General features: G+C 41.6%; 2 protein-coding genes across 8 annotated transcripts in view; one reads left to right on the forward strand and one right to left on the reverse strand.

Moving 5' to 3' along the window:
• Positions 1-19,567, forward strand: part of DOCK11 (dedicator of cytokinesis 11) — a 198,720-nt gene that overhangs the window by 125,755 nt on the left and 53,398 nt on the right. For all 7 annotated transcript variants that reach the window (XM_085008234.1, XM_085008235.1, XM_085008236.1 and 4 more), the window contains 6 exons: positions 4,880-4,996; positions 7,120-7,195; positions 8,054-8,163; positions 10,987-11,098; positions 16,368-16,434; positions 18,386-18,433. In XM_085008234.1, coding sequence (XP_084864360.1) covers positions 4,880-4,996; positions 7,120-7,195; positions 8,054-8,163; positions 10,987-11,098; positions 16,368-16,434; positions 18,386-18,433 — 530 coding nt within the window. The remainder of the gene's footprint in view (positions 1-4,879; positions 4,997-7,119; positions 7,196-8,053; positions 8,164-10,986; positions 11,099-16,367; positions 16,435-18,385; positions 18,434-19,567) is intronic.
• LOC146394763 (DNA endonuclease RBBP8-like) lies at positions 13,296-16,144 on the reverse strand. The gene has a single exon (XM_085008267.1). The coding sequence runs from the start codon at positions 15,011-15,013 to the stop codon at positions 13,685-13,687; it is 1,329 nt and encodes a 442-aa protein (XP_084864393.1). The 5' UTR covers positions 15,014-16,144; the 3' UTR covers positions 13,296-13,684.

Raw genomic sequence — 19,567 nt, forward strand, 5'->3', positions numbered from 1 at the left:
TTTTCTACAGTATTCCTTAAAAAACAGAAAATACATGCCAGCCGCACCCCATCATACTTCTCTAATTACAAAGATTTGTTTGACTTACAAATTTTGCTAGTGTTCTTCACGTCCTTCTATCCTAAAGTTGATTTAAACTCCTTCGTTGATTCAAGATGTTGTTTGTTACTTACATCCGTTTGCATTTTTTACAATGTAATTATAAATAACATACTCCCGTTTAGTGGAATTCGCTCAATTCTGTGCCATTTTCTTTTTGATGACTGTTGATATTGACTTAACCTAAGTAAACTATATGATATATCGAAATGAAAACAATATCTTAGAAGTCGTCCATTCCAACCAAGCTGTGTCAAACCTTTAACCATGCCAGTGACCACTGGGCTCCGGTTACATCTAGGAGTGGGGAAATGGATCTTATGTAATGTGGAAAAAAATGTCTTTAGCTGTGATTTCAAAGGATTCATGGGAAAAGGACAAAATGAACTTCCCCTCCTTGAAGCAGGAAGTTGTATTTTCTTTCCCTGCATCTTTAGATGAAAGTCAAGGAAATGGGATTTCCCTAGTGTCTTACCTAGAGGTAGAATTTTCAAGATTTTATATCACACATTTGCACATTATTTACGTTTTAAAATTCCACGAGCAGTATATGTACACACACATGCACCACCACCCCCCACTATTTTTATCTGTAAATAACACTATGCCTGTTTGAGTGTTTGAGGTTCTAGGCTATAGGAAAAATTGAATTACCCTTTCAGTGATTTCTAAAGCCCTTTCCTCTTTGTTCAGAATCTTCCGATAGGTATTAAATGAGTATAGTGTTCCCTCCAATGAAACTTTGCTTCATGGGCCCAGTTTGCTACACCTCAGTTCCTTTCTCTGTTTGGCCCAGAGAGTTCACACATGGCTTGATTACAAGGTCATTTGTCAAAAACATTCACTTAAAACATGTTCACCGTTAATGATGATGCCAAGGTAAGGGCAGATATGGGAGCTTTAAGCCCCTGTGATTTCCACTGGGTCTCCCATAGTGACCTCAAATAAAAATACAGTCAAGAGGGGAGTTCCCGGTATGGTTCAGTGGTAACAAACCTGACTAGTATCCATGAGGATGCAGGTTTGATCCCCGGCTTCATTTAGTGGGTTAAGGATCCAGTATTGCCGTGAGCTGTGGTGTAGGTCGCAGACACGGCTCGGATTCTGTGTTGCTGTGGCTGTGGTGTAGGCTGGCAGCTGCAGCTCCTATTCGATCCCCAGCATGGGAACCTCCATATGCCACAGGTACGGCCCTAAAAAGCAAAAAAAAAAAAAAAAATTCAGTCAAGAAAAAAAATTCTGGAGTTCCCATCGTGGCGCAGTGGTTAACGAATCCGACTAGGAACCATGAGGTTGCGGGTTCGGTCCCTGCCCTTGCTCAGTGGGTTAACGATCCGGGGCGTTGCGTTGCCGTGAGCTGTGGTGTAGGTTGCAGACGCAGCTCGGATCCCGCGTTGCTGTGGCTCTGGCGTAGGCCGGTGGCTACAGCTCCGATTGGACCCCTAGCCTGGGAACCTCCATATGCCACAGGAGTGGCCTAAGAAATAGCAAAAAAAAGAAAAAAAATGCTTCCTGTGGAAAGAAAGCTTTGAGACTAGATCTACAAATCACCCCCAATCCAACGAGGTTGCCACTCCTCAGCCTCTCCTCTAATGAAATTATAGGGATGACGTTGGTCCCTATTAAGTGCTTCTCATAAAATGTTTTGGGAGATCTCCTGACTTGTTATACTTGCCACGAGACGTCTTTCCTGCTCAGAACAAGAACGTCCAACATCTAACATTTATTTCTGGGATCTGTATCAGTTCTTTTACCCACTGCAAGTGATGTTGACGCCTAAGAGTTGCAATTTCTACTTGGACTGTGAGCAATTTTTTTTTCCTTTTTTAAAACGTAATCTACATACACAGTAAAAAAAAAAAAATTCAAAATGCCCCTCTCCTATTCCTTACCACCATGCCTCAGTTTATGTCTCCAGAAGCAAGTCCTGTTATCATTTCTCATACATACTTCTGTTTTATGTGTGCACAAGCCTATATGCCATATATATAAGAGAAGCCATTATGCATTTTTCTTTTTTCACTTAACAATGTATCCTGAAGATTAGATCTCCCACATTGAAAAAAAATCTGCAGGAATTTTAGGTGCGACCCTAAAAAGACAAAAAAAAAATAAAATTAAATTAAAAATCTGCATAGTATTCCAATCATATGGATATACCTTGTTTTATTTATCGAAGCTGTTTTTTGTTACTAGATTCATAGATAGTTTTCTGTCTTTTGTGCCAACAAAACTTTTGATACATTTTCCACCGACTGTATGTTTTCCTGTGTTTCTGTTCACCCGAGAGCAGTGTAGTATCTCCTTCCCTAGTGATCACCTCTCTCAGGTCAACCAATGGACCCCCATTTAGAAGCTATAATGTATATTTTTTGTCTTTTTAGGGCCACGACCGTGGCACATGGAGGTTCCCAGGCCAGGGGTCAAATCGGAGCTGTAGCCGCCGGCCTACACCACAGCCACAGCAACACAGGATCCGAGCCGCGTCTGCAACCTACACCACAGCTCACAGCAATGTCGGATCCTTAACCCACTGAGCGAGGCCAGGGATTGAACCTTCGTCCTCGTGGATACTAGTCTGATTCATTTCCGCTGTGCCACAACGGGAACTCCTAGAAGCTGTAATGTTAACAATAGCAGCTAAAATTTACTGAAGACTCAATATATGCCCAGCACTGTATCAAATATTAGCTCACATGAATTAATATCACCATTATTATCCCCATTTTACCAAAGAGAAAACTGTGGTTAAATGACTTGATCACAATCAAGTAACTAGTAACAGGACAGCTGAAATTTATGTGTGTCTAAAATTCAAAATCCATGCTCTTAACCACCAGACTATCCCGCCTCTCAAACCTTAAGCGGGACACTGAAAAAGTAGACAACTGCCAAAAAAGGTTAATGATGATGGTGGAAATTCTTGAAAAGCTGCGTGAAGACTACAGGAAAGCAGTAACAGTTATTTAGCCTTGTGAAGAGTGAATTAAGACAATTCATGGTAACCGTCTCCAAACATTTAAAGGGTTGCCATGTAAAAGTGGAAGCAGACTTACTCTTTGTGGATCCAAAGGGCAGAACTACACTTAGCAGACAGAACTTAGAATCAGTTAAAGGACTTTTCTAAGAGAACATCTGAAAGGGAGTGATTAAGGAGAAGTCTAAAAACTAAGGGGTACAGGTAAGGGCCCTGGGCAGGAAGTTGAACTAGATCGGTGGTTCTCAAACCTTTATGCACATCAGCACCATCTGGAGCAGATTCTGGGGTCCCAGCCCAGACCTACTGATCCAGAATCCCCTAGGGAGAGAGACTATTATTGCTTAGGATTATATGTTCGAAATAAGGCTACTGGAGTTCCCGTTGTGGCGCAGTGGAAACGAATCCAACTAGGAACCATAAGGTTTTGGGTTCGATCCCTAGCCTCACTCAGTGGGTTAAGGATCCCGTGTTGCCATGAGCTGTGGTGTAGGTCGCAGACGCAGCTCAGATCTGGTGCTGCATGGGGCTGCAGGGTAGCTGGGCAGCTGTAGATCGGATTAGACCCCCAGCCTGGGAACCTCCATATGCCGAGGGTGCGGCCCTAGGGGGAAAAAAAAAAATCGTTAAGGGTTCCTGAAATTCACAAAAGAAGAAGTGTAAATGGCCAAGTCACATAAGAAAAGTTGTTCGACCTCAAGAATAAATGCAAATTAAACCAATTAGGAGATGCTATTGATCTGTAGTCTGTAGGTTGATCATTGTGCCCCAGAGGCCTTATCTCCAGACATACCTCCCCAAACCCTGAAATATGGAGGGCAACTCATATTGTGCCATCACAACCACTGTTTTTGCTGATTTGGATATATGTACATCTCTGATAAGGAAAGTCTGTAGCTGAGAAAAGCAATAAATAAATTTGTTAAAGAGTTTTACCAATTAATTAAGACTACCAGTGGCCAGCTTTACTTATGTATTTACATAATACATATTGATAGGTCTACATACAGATTGATATGTTACAAATACATCAATCTCTCCAGTCTTATGGACCAAGATCACATTATCTTATTTATTTATTTATTGATTGATTGATTGATTGATTTTTCCTTTTTTGCCCGCACCATGGCATATGGAGCTGCTGGGCCAGGGATTGGATCCAAGCCACAGTCGCCACCTACACCACAGCTGTGGCAATGCCAGATCCTTTAACCCACTGTGCCGGGCCAGGGATCAAACCTGCATCCTGGCATGCAGAGATGCCACTGATCCTGCTGTGCCACAGTGGGAACTCCCACATTATTTTCATTGCAGCTTTAATCAAAACAAAAAAAATATTTCTTGAATGAATACCTAATATATCATTTTTTTTTTTTACTTCTTCCATGTATTCATTCATTCAGCTAATGTATATTGACCATATCCTCTGTGACCAGACACCGGGCCGAAGCAGTGAACAAGACAGATGTGATCCCTGCTCTTATCAAACTCACCCCTTCCTGGAGTTGAACAGGGCTAATGGGATCTGCTTTATGGGTCAACTGCTATTTAAAAATTTTTTTGCCTTTTTACTTTATGTAGTTATGTTCGAAGGGTGTGCTTTGACTCTGTATTGTATGCAAATCCAAATACCAACAGAGTGCTGTGCTAACTAGTTTTGAGACTAGGAGTATAGGTTTATGCTTCACTGATTTATTACAGACATTAGCCAGCTTTTGGTCCTTAAACTGATAGATGGAACCAACTTTATTTGTAACATATACATATGATACACCTATTAAGTTTTTGATAATTATTTTTCAGAACCAGCAGGCCAAAATAGCACAATTGTACCTCCCCTTCGTTGGACTGCTTTTGGAAAATATACAGCGATTAGCGGGTCGAGATACATTGTATTCTTGTGCAGCCATGCCTAATTCTGTAAGTAGTATTATTGTGTTTCTCTTGGCGTTGACCTGCCTGTTTTATTGATTGCATTTGGAATCGGGGTCCTATGCTGAATGGTCTCAGTAGTTCACCTTTTACTCCATTTTTACATGTACACTTTTGGTCCTGGAGCAGTGCTTCTCACACCGTAATGTGCGTACACACCACCTGGGGAATTGTTAAGACAGTTGTTTTTCTGTTTGGTTTTTTTTTTTTTTTTTTTTTTTGGTCTTCTGTCTTTTGAGAGCCGCACCTGCAGAATATGGAGGTTCCCAGGCTAGGGGTCCAATCAGAGCTGCAGCTACCAGCCTACACCACAGCCACAGCAACGCTGGATCCTTAACCCACTGAGCGAGACCAGGGATCGAATCCGTGTCCTCATGGATGCTAGTCGGGTTCACTAACCACTGAGCCACGACAGGAACTCCCAAGACAGAGATTCTAATTCATTAGTCCTGGCGTGGAGCTGGAAATCATATGTTTCTAACAAGCTTTTTGCTGTTTGTGGGCCTCAGACCAGACTTTAACAAAGCTCAAGAGAACACCAAGAACCCCTTGTGCTCAGCGTTTGGTTTTAAAGATTTGCTCTTGGTACATGCCTTCCCATGTTTCTTTAACCTGAAAACTGAACAAAAGATTCTTCACTTGCCAAAATGTTAGGCACCAGGGATTCAGCTCTATTGTTTTGCTTCTCCCTTCTCTGGACAGCCTCCCTTCAGCACTTCTTTGTGTGGCTTTGAGCGCATCACAGTTGCTCTTTGCTTTTTTTCTCCCCTCTGACTCTTAAGAGTAGAAAGGAACTTTGGAGGCAGTCAGTCTCCCATTTGGCAAAACAACCTTTTGCCATAGTCACAATGAAAACTTTCCTTCTCACATCAGACCTAAAAGACTTTCTAGCCACTTGTCCTGGGTGTGCGTCTAGAGATACCCAGCACCCCTCCAATACCACGTCCACGTGACTCCCCTTTAAACAGCTTCTTTCTCAGTTCTTCTCCAGGCCAGATGTCCTTTCATCCTTTCGTCTGTTCATCATTTGTTGTTCCAAACTCTTTGCATTCTCGGTTACAATCTTCTAGATAGGCTCCATTGTACCAATTGCCCTATTAAAATGTGGGGCTCAGCATTGTCTATATTATAGCATTGCCCAGTGGGACCCATAACTCCTGCCCCAGCCCCATGCCATGTTCTGTGTGGCCCAAGATCCCCTTCACATGTTCAGTAGCCAAGGCACATTACTGGGTGGCAGGTGAAACTGTGTCCTTTATGGCTTCCTTGGGGCATTCCCTCAGTCAAATGTCCCAGTCAATTTGTCAAGCCTGCCCTGGGTTCCTAAGAAAGCTGCTTTTAAGCCTCACTAACAGCTTGACTACCTGTAGCTCCCAGTTAGGTAAATCAGCTAGATGTGGATACTGCAGCACCTCTCTGGGTGTCAGGCTCATCTTCACAAACACAGTTGCTCATGCTTTTGCTCACTCCATGACATTTGACCGTGATATTTTGAAACATGCTGTTTTTTTCTTTTGCAGCTCAAGTTCACATAGGGCCTCTGATCACACCTCTCCTTCTAGCATTGCCCGTGGTTCAGGGAGAATGGGAAGCATGTTTAGACCACGCCAGTTGTGGCTTTTGCCAGCCACCTAGAGTTGTGTCACTTGGCCAGAGGTCACGGTTATAACAGTATACTAAGACTCGTTTTTGTTTTTGTTTTTGTTTTCTTTTTATGGCCACACCTGTGGCATATGGAAGTTCCCAGGCTAGGGGTCGAATCTGAGGTGCAGCTGCCAGCCTACACCACAGCCACAGCAACACAGGATCCGAGCCACATCTGTGACCTACAGCACAACTCATGGCAACGCCGGATCCTTAACCCACTGAGTGAGGCCAGGGGTCGAACCTGCATCCTCATGGACACTATGTTGGATTCTTAACCTGCTGAGCCACAATGGGAACTCCTACTGGGACTCATTTTTTTCAGGAGATGTCACCTAAATACCTGCTGTAGACTTTGACAGTGAGCTTTGTTTAAAATTAGGGTACCATCTCATTCTATTAATTCCAGTTTCTTATCCTAGCATATGGATTTGCTTAAATGACAGAGGTATCACATTGTGTTCCAGGCATCCAGGGATGAGTTTGCATGTGGCTTTACTTCACCTACAAGTAGAGGGAGTCTGAGCTCCGACAAAGACACCGGTAATTAAGTCCTTTAAAGATTATACGTGGCATGGCTCTTTAGAAAATGTACCCTATACTTTTCTGTATTTTTAAACTATTTCATACTAAAACTATACATAGCATGATCTCCTCTAAAGTTTAATTAAAATCTGACTCATACTTGCAGCCACACCTCTTTGCTTATTAGGTTTCCTTGTCTTAGCTTGTATGAAATGTGGTTTAGTACACTAAGAAAATAGAAGATAATGAGAAAACACTGGTTTCTAACCCTTTTATCTGTCTCCAATCTTGTACGAGACACTTCCCTTTTCTGAGCCAACGTTTCCTTATCCATAAAATTCTCTCTCTTAATTGTTTGGCTTTGTGATTTCCAAGGAATCGCTTATAGTTTCATGTATAATAAAGTGTTTCGAGAGGTTAAAAGAAATTGCTATTGGCTGCTTATGGTATTTTGATATAATTTGTCAACTTCACATTTCATTTATTTATTTATTTATGTTTGGTTTTTTTTTTTTTTTTGTCTTTTTAGGGCCTCACCCCAGACATATGGAGGTTCCCAGGCTAGGGGTCTAATCAGAGCTGTAGCTGCCAGCCTACGCCACAGCCACAGCAACGCCAGATCCTAGCCGTGTCTGCAACCTACACCACAGCTCATGGCAACGCCAGATCCTTAACCCACTGAGCGAGGCAGGGATTGAACCCGCAACCTCGTGGTTCCTAGGCAGATTCGTTTCCACTGCACCATGACGGGAACTCCTCAGCTTCACGTTTTAGATCTATTTTCTAAAACATGTCTCAAATTAACCTAGTATTTATTTTTTGAAAATATTTTTGATGGTTCCTCCTGTTGCTAACAAGGACTTGGCTTTTTTTCAGCTTATGGAGCTTTTCAAAATGGACATGGAATTAAGAGGGAAGATTCAAGAGGTTCCCTCATCCCAGAAGGAGCCGCAGGATTCCCAGATCAGGGCACTCCTGGAGACAATGTAAGAACCTAAATATATAGGATAACCCTAGTGATGTGTTCAACCAAAACAGTCTTTCTTTTTATGTAAGTAAGAGGCTCTCTATTCTGTAGTCTGTTCTGGATCTGTAAAAGCATCCTATAATTCTTAGATGTTGTAGCAGTTTCTTCTTACCCTGGCAGCTGCTGCTTGGGTATCTTTTTTTTTTTTTTTTTTTTTCTTCTTCTTTTTTTTTTTGTCTTTTGTCTTTTTGTTGTTGTTGTTGTTGTTGCTATTTCTTGGGCTGCTCCCGCGGCATATGGAGGTTCCCAGGCTAGGGGTTGAATCGGAGCTGTAGCCACCAGCCTACGCCAGAGGCACAGCAACGCAGGATCCGAGCCGCGTCTGCAACCTACACCACAGCTCACGGCAACGCCGGATCGTTAACCCACTGAGCAAGGGCAGGGACCGAACCTGCAACCTCATGGTTCCTAGTCGGATTCGTTAACCACTGCACCACGACGGGAACTCCAATTTTTTTTTCTTCTTTTTTTTTTGTCTTTTGTCTTTTTGTTGTTGTTGTTGTTGTTGTTGCTATTTCTTGGTGCTTGGGTATCTTAAACTGTGTATAGGGGATTCATCTTTCAGAGTTCTCACTTTGAATACTTTCTAGGTGCTCTACCTCCCAGCACACTGCGAACCTATTCTAAAGAGGGAAGATTCACGTTTAAAATGCCTAATGTACCTTGTCACTTAAGTCACTTCCTGGCAGGATTAACTTGGCTTTTTATTCTTTCGTAATAAGAGTACCGACAGTAGTAATATGGGTGGAAATCTTTTAGGTCCCTAAGTTGATTATCTCAGCATCCCAGCACCGCTTAATTAGAATATATTTGCTAACTCTTTTATCAAGTGTTTCAGGCCTAACATTAAAGTTTGGAATGTGTCTTCCTTGAGACAGACAAACTTTGTTTTGGACCAGTAAAGCCTTTACATGCTGCGATGTAAAATCATAGAATCATATAAAATTAGAGTTAGAAGGGTCCATAGAAATAATAAATTCTAACCCTCAATTTACAAATGAAAACTAGGATTGTGACTTAGGACGACCACACGGCACTGCAGGGCAAGGGCTGAACTGAAGTTTTCCAATTCGGCACTTTTCCTCCTAGATCGTGGCATTCTTAGTACACATCAGAGCCGTCTGGGGAACTTAATACACACAGACAGCTGAGCCTCATCCCCATCATTTCTGATGTAGTCGGCCTGGGATGGGGCCTGCTCATTTGTATTTCCAGGTTCCCGGGTGATGCTGATGCTGCTGGTTGGGAACCACTGGATTATACTCCCTTGAGTCTTTGGGTAATTGGTAATTTATTCGTAATGGATCTTATGTCACACCATTTAGAATTAAGACAACAGACACTGTCCCAGGTAAAACAAATAAGATACAAAGAGGGTCAATGACTTGCTAGTCATCACACAGCACCCATTCAAAACCCAGATGTTTTGCTCCAAGTGAAAGTTCTAAGTTAAGGGAGTTCCCATCGCGGCTCAGCGATAATGAGCCCGACTCGTATCCATGAGGACACAGGTTCGATCCCTGGCGTCACTCGGTGGGTCAAGGATTCAGCATTGCCATAAGCTGCAGGTAGGTCACAGATGTGGCTCTGCGTAGGCTGGCAGCTATAGTTCTGATTCCACCCCTCGCCTGGGAACTTCCATATGCTGTGGGTATGGCCCTAAAAAGACCAAAAAAAAAAAAAAGTTCTAAGTAAATCCTACATTAGTGAATGTATATCCCCCAGCCCAGGTTAGTGCAACTAAAAGTATTGGTTTCTAACAAGGGTGGATTCTTTAAGAGATTATTATTACTGTATTCATATAAATTCCCAAGTAAGTCAGATCTTGTCATGCTTAGCTTATGTTTTAACAAAAATCACTAAATAATGGGATCATCATTACTTTGTAGGGGCTCTAATTTTGAAGTATTACTGGGTCTTCCTTGGTGAAATTGTCTTGTAATATCATTAAGTCCCCCCTTTTCTTCTTTTTACTGCTACACCTGCAGCATATGGAAGTTCCCAGGGCCAGGGGTCAAATCGGAGCTGGAGCTGCGGCCTACGCCACAGCCATGGCAACACTGGATCCAAGCCATATCTACCACCTATGCCTCAATTTGCGGCAACGCCAGATCCTTAACCCACTCCCTGAGTGAGGTCAGGGATCAAACCTGCATCATCCTCACAGAGGCAATGTCAGGTCCTTAACCCACTGAGTCACAACAGGAACTCTTAGGTCCCCTTTTAAGATAGATTTTTCTGAGCTATTATTTGGATGCTGGATTTTAATAAGCTCTAAGGAGAGATTCAAGTTAGAGTTTAGAATGTTTCTTATGCTTCTGTGTACCTTAAGTTTCTCCTTGATGTAAAAGCTATTTTTCCTGGAATAGCCACATATGACTATTTAAAAATTTTCCTGGAGTTCCCGTCGTGGCTCAGTGGTTAATGAATCTGACTAGGACCCATGAGGTTGTGAGTTTGATCCCTGGCCTTGCTCAGTGGGTTAAGGACCCGGCGTTGCCATGAGCTGTGGTGTAGGTTACAGATGCAACTCGGATCCTGCGTTGCTGTGGCTGTGGTGTAGGCTGGTGGCTACAGCTCCAATTAGACCCCTAGCCTGGGAACCTTCATATGCCACGGGAGAGGCCCTAGAAAAGGCAAAAAGACAAAAAAATAAAATAAAATTTGAATTTATGCTTAGAATTTTCCCAAACAGGAATGATCAAAAGAATTATAGAGTTAAAGGCCATGGGAAACTATAGTACCAATGTTGTTTCACCAACGTCCTGTCTTTGCATTACAGACCCGGCAGAGTTCTACAAGGAGTAGTGTGTCCCAGTATAACCGACTGGATCAGTATGAAATCAGAAGCCTCTTGATGTGCTATTTGTATATAGTAAAAATGATTTCTGAAGGTGAGTTACCCGCATATTAATCATGGACTCTACTCCACCCGCAGATGTTCACAGGGTCTTGCAACAAATATCTGACCATCATCTGCAAATACATACACATTAGAAACAGAACTTTGAAGACTTTGACCTTAGACTATTCCTGTATTTTAACTTAAAATGGGTTCATTTTGGTCATACAAGTTTGATTCCTTGAAATACTTTTTTTAATTGATTTAAAAAATTAGTTTGTGAAATGAAGTGCTAAACAGTTTTTTTCATGCAGAGCATATATAATGCATTAAATGACCAATATAAACAGAAGGAAATAAAATGACCAAATATCATATTTCATACTTTAGCTTTTATTTGACCCAGGATTTGGAAAACCAAAAGCAAACAAAAAGACAGGAAGGAGAGTAAGAAGGGTAAGGAATGCTGTTATCCTTGAAGTACCATCACATGGTTTTGTATGGTATCAGCTTCTTTTTCAGGTTCTGCTCTTTTTTCCTTGGTGTGTCGGTATATTTACTAGTATGACCATTTCCTCTTTACCTTATATGACAGAATATAATCAAAGGATTTTCATTAACTGCATGTCCTCTGGAAGTAAAATCAGAAGGTTATCTTATCCCTAATACCACATTTGTTTATACAGTTCCCTTCCCTTTCTTTATTTGCTCACTGTTTCTGCTGGAAAAAAAAAATATGCAGGAATGAAAAACATAAAAGCACCTGGGTTCTAATCATATAATAATTATATTTTACTTATTTTCTATTTTTACTTTGTTTTTAATAAATATTCTTTAAACTTTTTTTTTGTAATAATGCCAAATATATTGGAGTTCCCATTGTAGCTCAGCAGTAATGAACCTGACTAGTATCCATGAGGACTAGGTTCGATCCCAGACACTGGTCCGTGGGTTGAGGATCCAGCATTGCCAGGAGCTGTGGTGTAGTTCGCAGATATGGCTCGGATCCAGCATTGCTGTGGCTTGTGGCGTAGGGTGGCAGATGCAATTTGACCCCTAGCCTGGGAACTTCCATATGCCACGGGTGTGGCCCTGAAAAGAAAAAATGCGAGATATAAAAACATAAAATAAAGTTGATAGTTAACTTGCTAAAGACACTGAAACAAGTCAAAAGCTAGCTATGAATGGTTAATTCTAAAGTACATTAATAAAACAGTTTCAAAGGACTAGAATCTTCAAGTTCTAAGAATATATGATTTAGAGTAAAAGTCGAAGATTATATATTGAAGCTGTGTGATGAGCTTCCATGCTTTGGGAAAGAAATCAGTAAAGGGAGATCATTTTCAACCCCAGTGGTATTTTGTTCCAGGAGATAATGGATGAGTTAACAACCACAGCCACAGCTCAGTATTTTGTCTCCCCACAAGGTGAAAAGTGGCGAAATGTAGAAAGTGACTGCTAATAAGTATGGGGTCTTTTTTAGGGTAACAAAAATATTCTAAAACTGTGGTGATGGTTTTACAACTCTTTGAATTATACCATAAACTACTGAATTGTACACTATTGAAATAGGTAAGTTTTATAGCACATGAATTCACTCAATAAATTTGTGGGTTTTTTTTTTTTTTTTTTGTAAAGGCCCAAGAGGCACATGGGAAAAAAAAATGGAAAGAAAAAAGCAGTTGAATACCACCACAGCCCAGGGAATGTAAGAAGGAGGGTGACCGGGGGAGAGAGAGAAGAGAGGGGAGGGGAGAGGAGAGGAGAGGAGGAGAGGGAGATGCATTACTTACTACTTCTCCCCTCCACCCAGTACACAGGCGCATGCGCACACAGAGGCGCACATGTGCACACACGTGTGCGTACACACATACACCCACATACCACATACTGTGATAACCAGTGACAGGCCGCTGGCTGCCTCTTTTTTTTTGGTCATGGGTAAAACCATAACTGCTTTGCTTCTTAAGAACCTTCCTCCTTCTCTTGCAGATGTTGACCTTGCTTGCTGAATATTTGATCTTCATTAATTAGGTTTTCCTTCTTCTGGTCTTGTCTCGATCTTTAGAAGCACATTTTAAATAGCTAGGATACAGTCTGTACCATCTCTTTATCTTTTGTAAATATAGTCATGCCGGTAGTATCTGTGTCACATTCATTTTATTCTGAAAAGTATCTGCTTCTGGATTCTTCTCAGTGGACAGAGTCTAGTTATTTTGTCAAGTCCAGTAAATATTTCATTTCCATTACTCTATATGCATTCACATGTTGAACTCTTACAGTCTATACTCGAGGTCTTCTCTTGGCTTTCTTTTTTGGCCTTTTTATTGGCTCATCAACAGTAGCAACTTCATTGCAACAAAAAGATGGTAGACCTCTACACTTTTATACGGAAGTACAGAAAATCTGAAGATCTCATTTCCTTCTCTGTTTGTAGCTAAATTTTATTAACTGGCAGTAATTCACTGTTTCAAAGTCTTAGTCATTTGTCCAACTTTTGTTAGGTCTTATTGTCTTTAATATGTTCTAAGAAGTGGGATCAAAATCAGGGGTTATCAGTCACACAGTCTGAATTGACAGGAAGACCGTCCTCTCGTGAAAGAAAAGCAGTCTCCTGAAGAGAGAGGACGAGCAAAAGTTACTTCGCCCTCTTTTCTGACTGCATCTTGGCTTTTCTCTTTATCGCAGACCCCAAAATGAAACTCTGGGTCTCACCTTGTGGCTTATCGGCACCATATCCTGCACCTGCAGCTTCATTAGTATTCTTCCTCAAAGTCGACTGTTCATTGGAAGGCATCTGGCTACAGCCATCTCTCACTGAAAATCCAATACCAATCGTTGATCTTCTTTTCCCAGTAGATCTTAAAGTCCCTTCAAAAGGAAAGACGTTGGAAGGGAGCTTATCCTTTCTCTGTGTAAGAGAGGGAAGTGAGCTTTTTTTATAATCAGGCATATTTTCCTCAGATGTTTCAGACACTATTTGAGTAGGGGGGGTCTCTGCCGTGGAAATACTAGAAAGACTCCAAGAGAAGTCCATCTGAGTTTCACACTTTTGTGCGGAGGCCTTCTGTGCGGAGGCCTTCTGTGTGGAGGTCTTCTGTGCCAAGATTGATTTCCTTTGAGGTCGGCCAAGCCTGTCTTCAGGGAGGGTTGAGTCACCCTGAAATCCACACCCGGTTTGGGGACCCAGTGTAGATGTTAAAGGAAAAGCTGTAGGTGACTTCTGGTTGACATTGCTTCCTGTAGAGGACGTCTTCTCAAGAGGGGTCTCTGGCACCTCAAAGAGGTCCTGACTATAAAATGGAATTGGAAACTTTGGACTTTGTGGCTGTTCCTTTTTCCCTGCAGATTTCACTTGTTCAGTATTTGCTTGCTTTAACAATTGGATGGGCAGAGGCACCTGAGACCCCGGCGGAGGCTCCCTAACTGAAAAAACGCTCCTTTGAGTGCAAGGAATGAAGTCATCATCACTATCGGAAAAAGAACGGCGAAACTGCTGTTGGTTCACTTTTAGTCTTGCGGAAAGCTGTTTATTTTCTTCTCGTAACTTATTCCTTTCCGCAGTGAGCTCAGCAATAAACTTCAGATTTTGTTGTTGGATATCGTAAAATTCCTGCTGTAGCGTATTCCTGTACGTTTCATTCATTGAGCAACGGTCACATACTTTGGCATTTAACTGCTGTCGCAGGTCATGGATGGTGTTATTCAGGACTTTCTGTTGCTCTGTCAACTCTTTAATTTTGGCTGTGGAGCCCGACCACCTCCCATCTGCCAATCGCTCTTTCCTCAAAGTAGTTAGTTTCGCCTGTATACGCTGTAGCTCTTTATCGTGGAGCTCTTTGAGCGTTAGCCAGGTTTTCTTAAAATCATCAGAAGATAAGTCGCAGACGCTAACCTGTATTTTATCTTTTGTGGAAGATTTCCTACCACCTTCCCTGTCTCCTCCACCCACGTTCCCTGCCTGCATCTTGTCTCTCGGATTGGAACTGGGAAACGTTAGAGAGGGGCCACTGCTGACAAAATGGCGGAAGGGGAGCTGACTAGAGCTGGGCCGCGGACGCTTCACCCCTTACACAGGCCTGCGAAGCAGCCTCAGGCTACAAGGAGGGCGCAGGGAGGTGCGGGAGTGCCTCGAGGATGGCTCAGGGATGGACAGAAGAGCCCAGATTGGGGTGGAAAGGAGGCCAGAGCCTCCTTTCGGCAGGAAGAAGCAGTGGGGCGGCGAAGGAAGATGGCGCCCTCAAACCGCCCTGGGCCAGGTGACCGGAAATGCATCGACTTCCAGGGGAAACCGGTCCTCTGAGATCAAAGGCACTGGAAGGTGGGGGGGGGGGAGGCCAAGAGTTCCTGCACACTTTATTTTTGAAACAAATCTAATTTGACCCTATTTTAGCCTCTTTATACCCGATGATCCATATTTTATAACGATTGAAGACTATCAATGGTCATGGTCTTGAGTAAATTGGAAATAAAGTCAAAATCCTCATTCTTGTCCCTCCCTGTCACCCCTGCGTTTAGCCCTCGTTGCCTAGTGGTCCATTCCTATCTTTCGGGGCTGGCAATTACGTCATTGCCGACTTTCTTGATCCCTACTGGGCTTTTAAATTTAGAAGACCATTTGCTGACAGCATTAGCTATATCTGAATGGGATAAAAAAGGAATGGAAGATTAAGTGGGGGTAATATCTTTCTTCTTAAAAAAATCAGTGAGTGTGTTGGAAGTTAAAGGAACAGCTTGAAAGAGAAGTATATGTGATTGATTCAAGGTACTTTTATATTGGAAATACTTGTTCCATGAGTGCCGTGTGTATGCTTATATATTGCCAGGACATGAGAGTTTATAATCCAAAGGCAGAGACAGGGGAAAAAAAAGTTACCTGTCTCTTTCTCTAAAGTTTAAAGTTCTCAAACTTTTTGGTTCACAGAACCCTTTGAGTAGCAGGCAAAGGTGTATGACGCTCCCTTCAGAGAAATGCATGTGAACACATCATCTTGCATAAAATTTTTGGAAGTTTATTAAAAACCCCAGGTCCTTAATAAATCCTCAATTCAGGGATGATAAGCCATTCAAAAGAAAATTTACAAAATCAATAAAAATAATTACTGAAGTTGATATAATTACAAATAAACAGTATATTTGGAATTAATTCAAAAGAATACAGTTTGTGTTTTGGGCAGTGAGATGAGAGGATATAGATGAGACAGAACTGGCTGTGAGTTGATGGCTGTTGAAGCTAAGTTGCTGGTACTTTGGAGTTTGCTATGCCGTTTGCTCTAAGTATGCTATTTCAAGATCTAATACTTTTTTTATTCCATTTTCAGATACACTTTTAACTTACTGGAATAAAGTATCTCCTCAGGAGCTCATAAACATTCTCATACTTCTAGAGTAAGTTATATCATTTTCATAAAATTTCCTCTTCTTTGGGGGAGCTCAATTTTTGTACATAATAAAATATTACCCCTTTTCTGTTTTCAACAGCTTATTTGTTAGTAATGTAGAAAACGCTAAACTATTTTGATAGTTTGGAGACTGACATATGGGTTCTTCACACATAGATAGAAGAAACACATGGAGATGAAATACTTGTGACGGTACAGAAAACTTGAGCTAATAATAGCCCATCTTTGCAGACCTTCAGGAGTCTTTCTGTGATCTGGAAAACTTAGAAGTGGCACCAGCTGTCCTAAATCATTCATTTAGAGCAGATGCTGGCTTAATGGAGCAGCTCAAATGTTGGAATTTAGAATTTGGACTCTTATATAGAGCTGAGTAATTCTACCCACTTGAGAAACGTGTGTGTATATATATATATCCACTCCAAGACACTTGGGGAAAAATATCTAGCCTTTTTTCCTAAGTGCAGGTGGGAAGTTGTTCTGTATTGTATGCTGAGCTGTTTTTACATCATTATTGAAAGGTAAAAGAAAAATGAGAATGAAATTTAAGAACTTTCTAAATAAATAATATACATGTATGATAGTGTATGTGCCTGTCTGCCAAAACACAAAAGGGGTAGACAATGTCTAAAAACTTGCTAAAGTCTTTCAAGGTTTTGTAGACCATGTCAGCAAACAAAACAGTAAAGATTTTTAGGGGTTACCATCGTGGCTCAGCAGAAGCGAATCCCGACTAGGAACCAGGAGGTTGTGGGTTCGATCCCTGCCTCGCTCAGTGGGTTAAGGATCTGGCATTGCCGGGAGCTGTGGTGTAGGTTGCAGACGCAGCTCGGATCTGGTGTTGCTGTGGCTCTGGTGTAGGCTGGCATCTACAGCTCCGATTCGATCTCTAGCGTGGGAACCTCCTATGCTGCAGGTGTGGCCCCAAAAAGACAAAAAAATAAATAAACAAAAACTACTCTAATTATATTGAAATATTTGCTAATGAAAATTCATGATGTTGGGGGTTTGCTTCAAAAAATATAGGCGGTAGGGAGTGCGGAGGGAGATCGGGGAACCTGTTTGGGGTAGAAGAAACAAGAATGGCCGTGAGCCGATGATCGTGGAAGCTGCTGGGTGCTGGGTGTGTGGGGTTTAGTTTGCTGTCCTTCCGACTTTTTTGTTTGTGTTTGCCCTTTTCAACACCAGAAAATGTTTTAATGCCGTTATAAAAAATATAGCAATCGTCCCCAATTTTTAGGGCTTAACATTTTTTGCTGTGAATGACTGTACTAGAGACCTTGGATATGACACATTGTAGAGCACAAAGGATACTTTGCAATGATGCGGTTTTTTTAAAATGCCATTATAACTCTACATAAAGACATAATATAATTTGAGGCTTTTGTATCAACCATAAAAGAAAAAGTAAAAATCTTTTAAAAATGAAATAAATGTACTATAGGAGAGGTAAAAAAATAATTGGGGGCTCTTGGTGCTGATGTAATTATAGCAAGTAAATGTAGAAAGATAGTTATATTTAGTAGAAAGCAAGTAGTTATCTGTATATTTATTTTTGTGTACCAAAACATGTATTATTGTAATTTATTTTATTTTATTTTGTGTTTTTAGGGCCACACCTGTGGCATATGGAGGTTCCCAGGCTAGGGGTCTAATCAGAGCTGTAGCCTCTAGCCTACGCCACATCCACAGCCACAGCAACTCCAGATCCGAGCCTCGTCTGTGACCTACACCACAGCTCACGGCAATGCCGGATCCTTAACCCACTGAGCCAGGCCAGGGACTGAACCCACCGCCTCATGGTTCCTAGTCAGATTCGTTTCCGCCTGTAATTGATTTTAAATGAGCCATTCTTTGTAACACATGCATTTTCCAATATTACTTGTTAAAATGCCAAGTATGGTAATATCTTACTAACATGCTATTGTTTTTCTTTGTAGAGTATGTTTGTTTCACTTCAGATATATGGGGAAAAGAAACATAGCAAGGTAATTCCCATAGCACTGCAATTTCCACTTTTTTCCTTCTCTTCCAGCAGAGGGCAGTCTTAATCATGTAAAACCCTAGATGATTCTGTTTGCGTTAACATTAAGATGCTCATGATTTATTTAATGTGTCTCAACTCAAAGTTGAAATTAAGCTAATGTGAACTGATAAATCTTTTAAGTTTTCCAAAGGGTAATGGTTAGACTGATATGCAGAGTTTCTGTTCTAATCCTAGAACAGATGCTTGTCTCTTCTGAAGGATGTGAGAAAGGGCTAGATCCAGGGGAAGGCAGGAAATCGTAAAGTGAGGACAACTGTAAGGTCTGTACTTTTATCTACAACCTATCAATACTCACCTTAGTTACTGAAGTACTTAGAAATCCCCCACGGCGTTTGGGACATACGTTGTGCATTACCTATTTCTTCTTTTTGCTATGTAAGTCTTTGTAAAATAAATACTTATGAAAACGTTTGGGGAAAAGATTACCTGTTTATTTCAAGAAGATCTATCTCAGGGGTAGAGTTGGTCATTAAAGGAATTCAGAGTTCTTTTTTTGAAGTTCGATTCCGTGGCGCTTCCAAACACTAAAGAGGCATTTGGGATGGGGTTTATTGCTGAGTCTCTAGAACTTCCTCATAATTCAGGGGACAAATTTCCACTGTCTTCTCCCAGCACTGGGATCTGGATTGGAACTGGTATGGGAACTACCACCATGAGCCCGAACCGCTAAGATTCTGTGGACCCTCTGTCTATGTTCACTAGAGGATAGACTCTTTTTTCTTCCTTAGTTCCTATATTACCCAGTTGTAATTTTTTTTAAATGGGACCTGACAAAGGAAAACAAACATGTGCAAATAGACATGTTTAAAGAGTAAACATTTCTTCTTTTATGTTTTTTCAGGGCCACACCTGCAGCACATGAAGTTTCCAGGCTAGGGGTCGAATCAGAACCACGACTGCCGGCCTACACCACAGCCACAGCAGTGCAGCATCTGAGCGGCATCTGCAGCCTACACCGCAGCTCATGGCAACTCCAGATCCTTACCCCACCGAGCGAGGCCAGGGGTCAAACCCACATCCTCACGGATCCTAGTCCGGTTTGTTAACCACTGAGCCATGAAGGGAACTCCAAGAG

Source organism: Sus scrofa, chromosome X (genome assembly GCF_054392235.1).
Source record: "Sus scrofa isolate SSC_HxYL_T2T_F1_AM1 chromosome X, Sscrofa_HxYL_maternal_Yorkshire_Landrace_v2.0, whole genome shotgun sequence".
NCBI lineage: Eukaryota > Metazoa > Chordata > Mammalia > Artiodactyla > Suidae > Sus > Sus scrofa.

Coding starts and splice junctions, on each gene's coding strand:
- LOC146394763 (XM_085008267.1), bottom strand. CDS start 15,013: ATGCAGGCAGGGAACGTGGGTGGAGGAGACAGGGAAGGTGGTAGGAAA.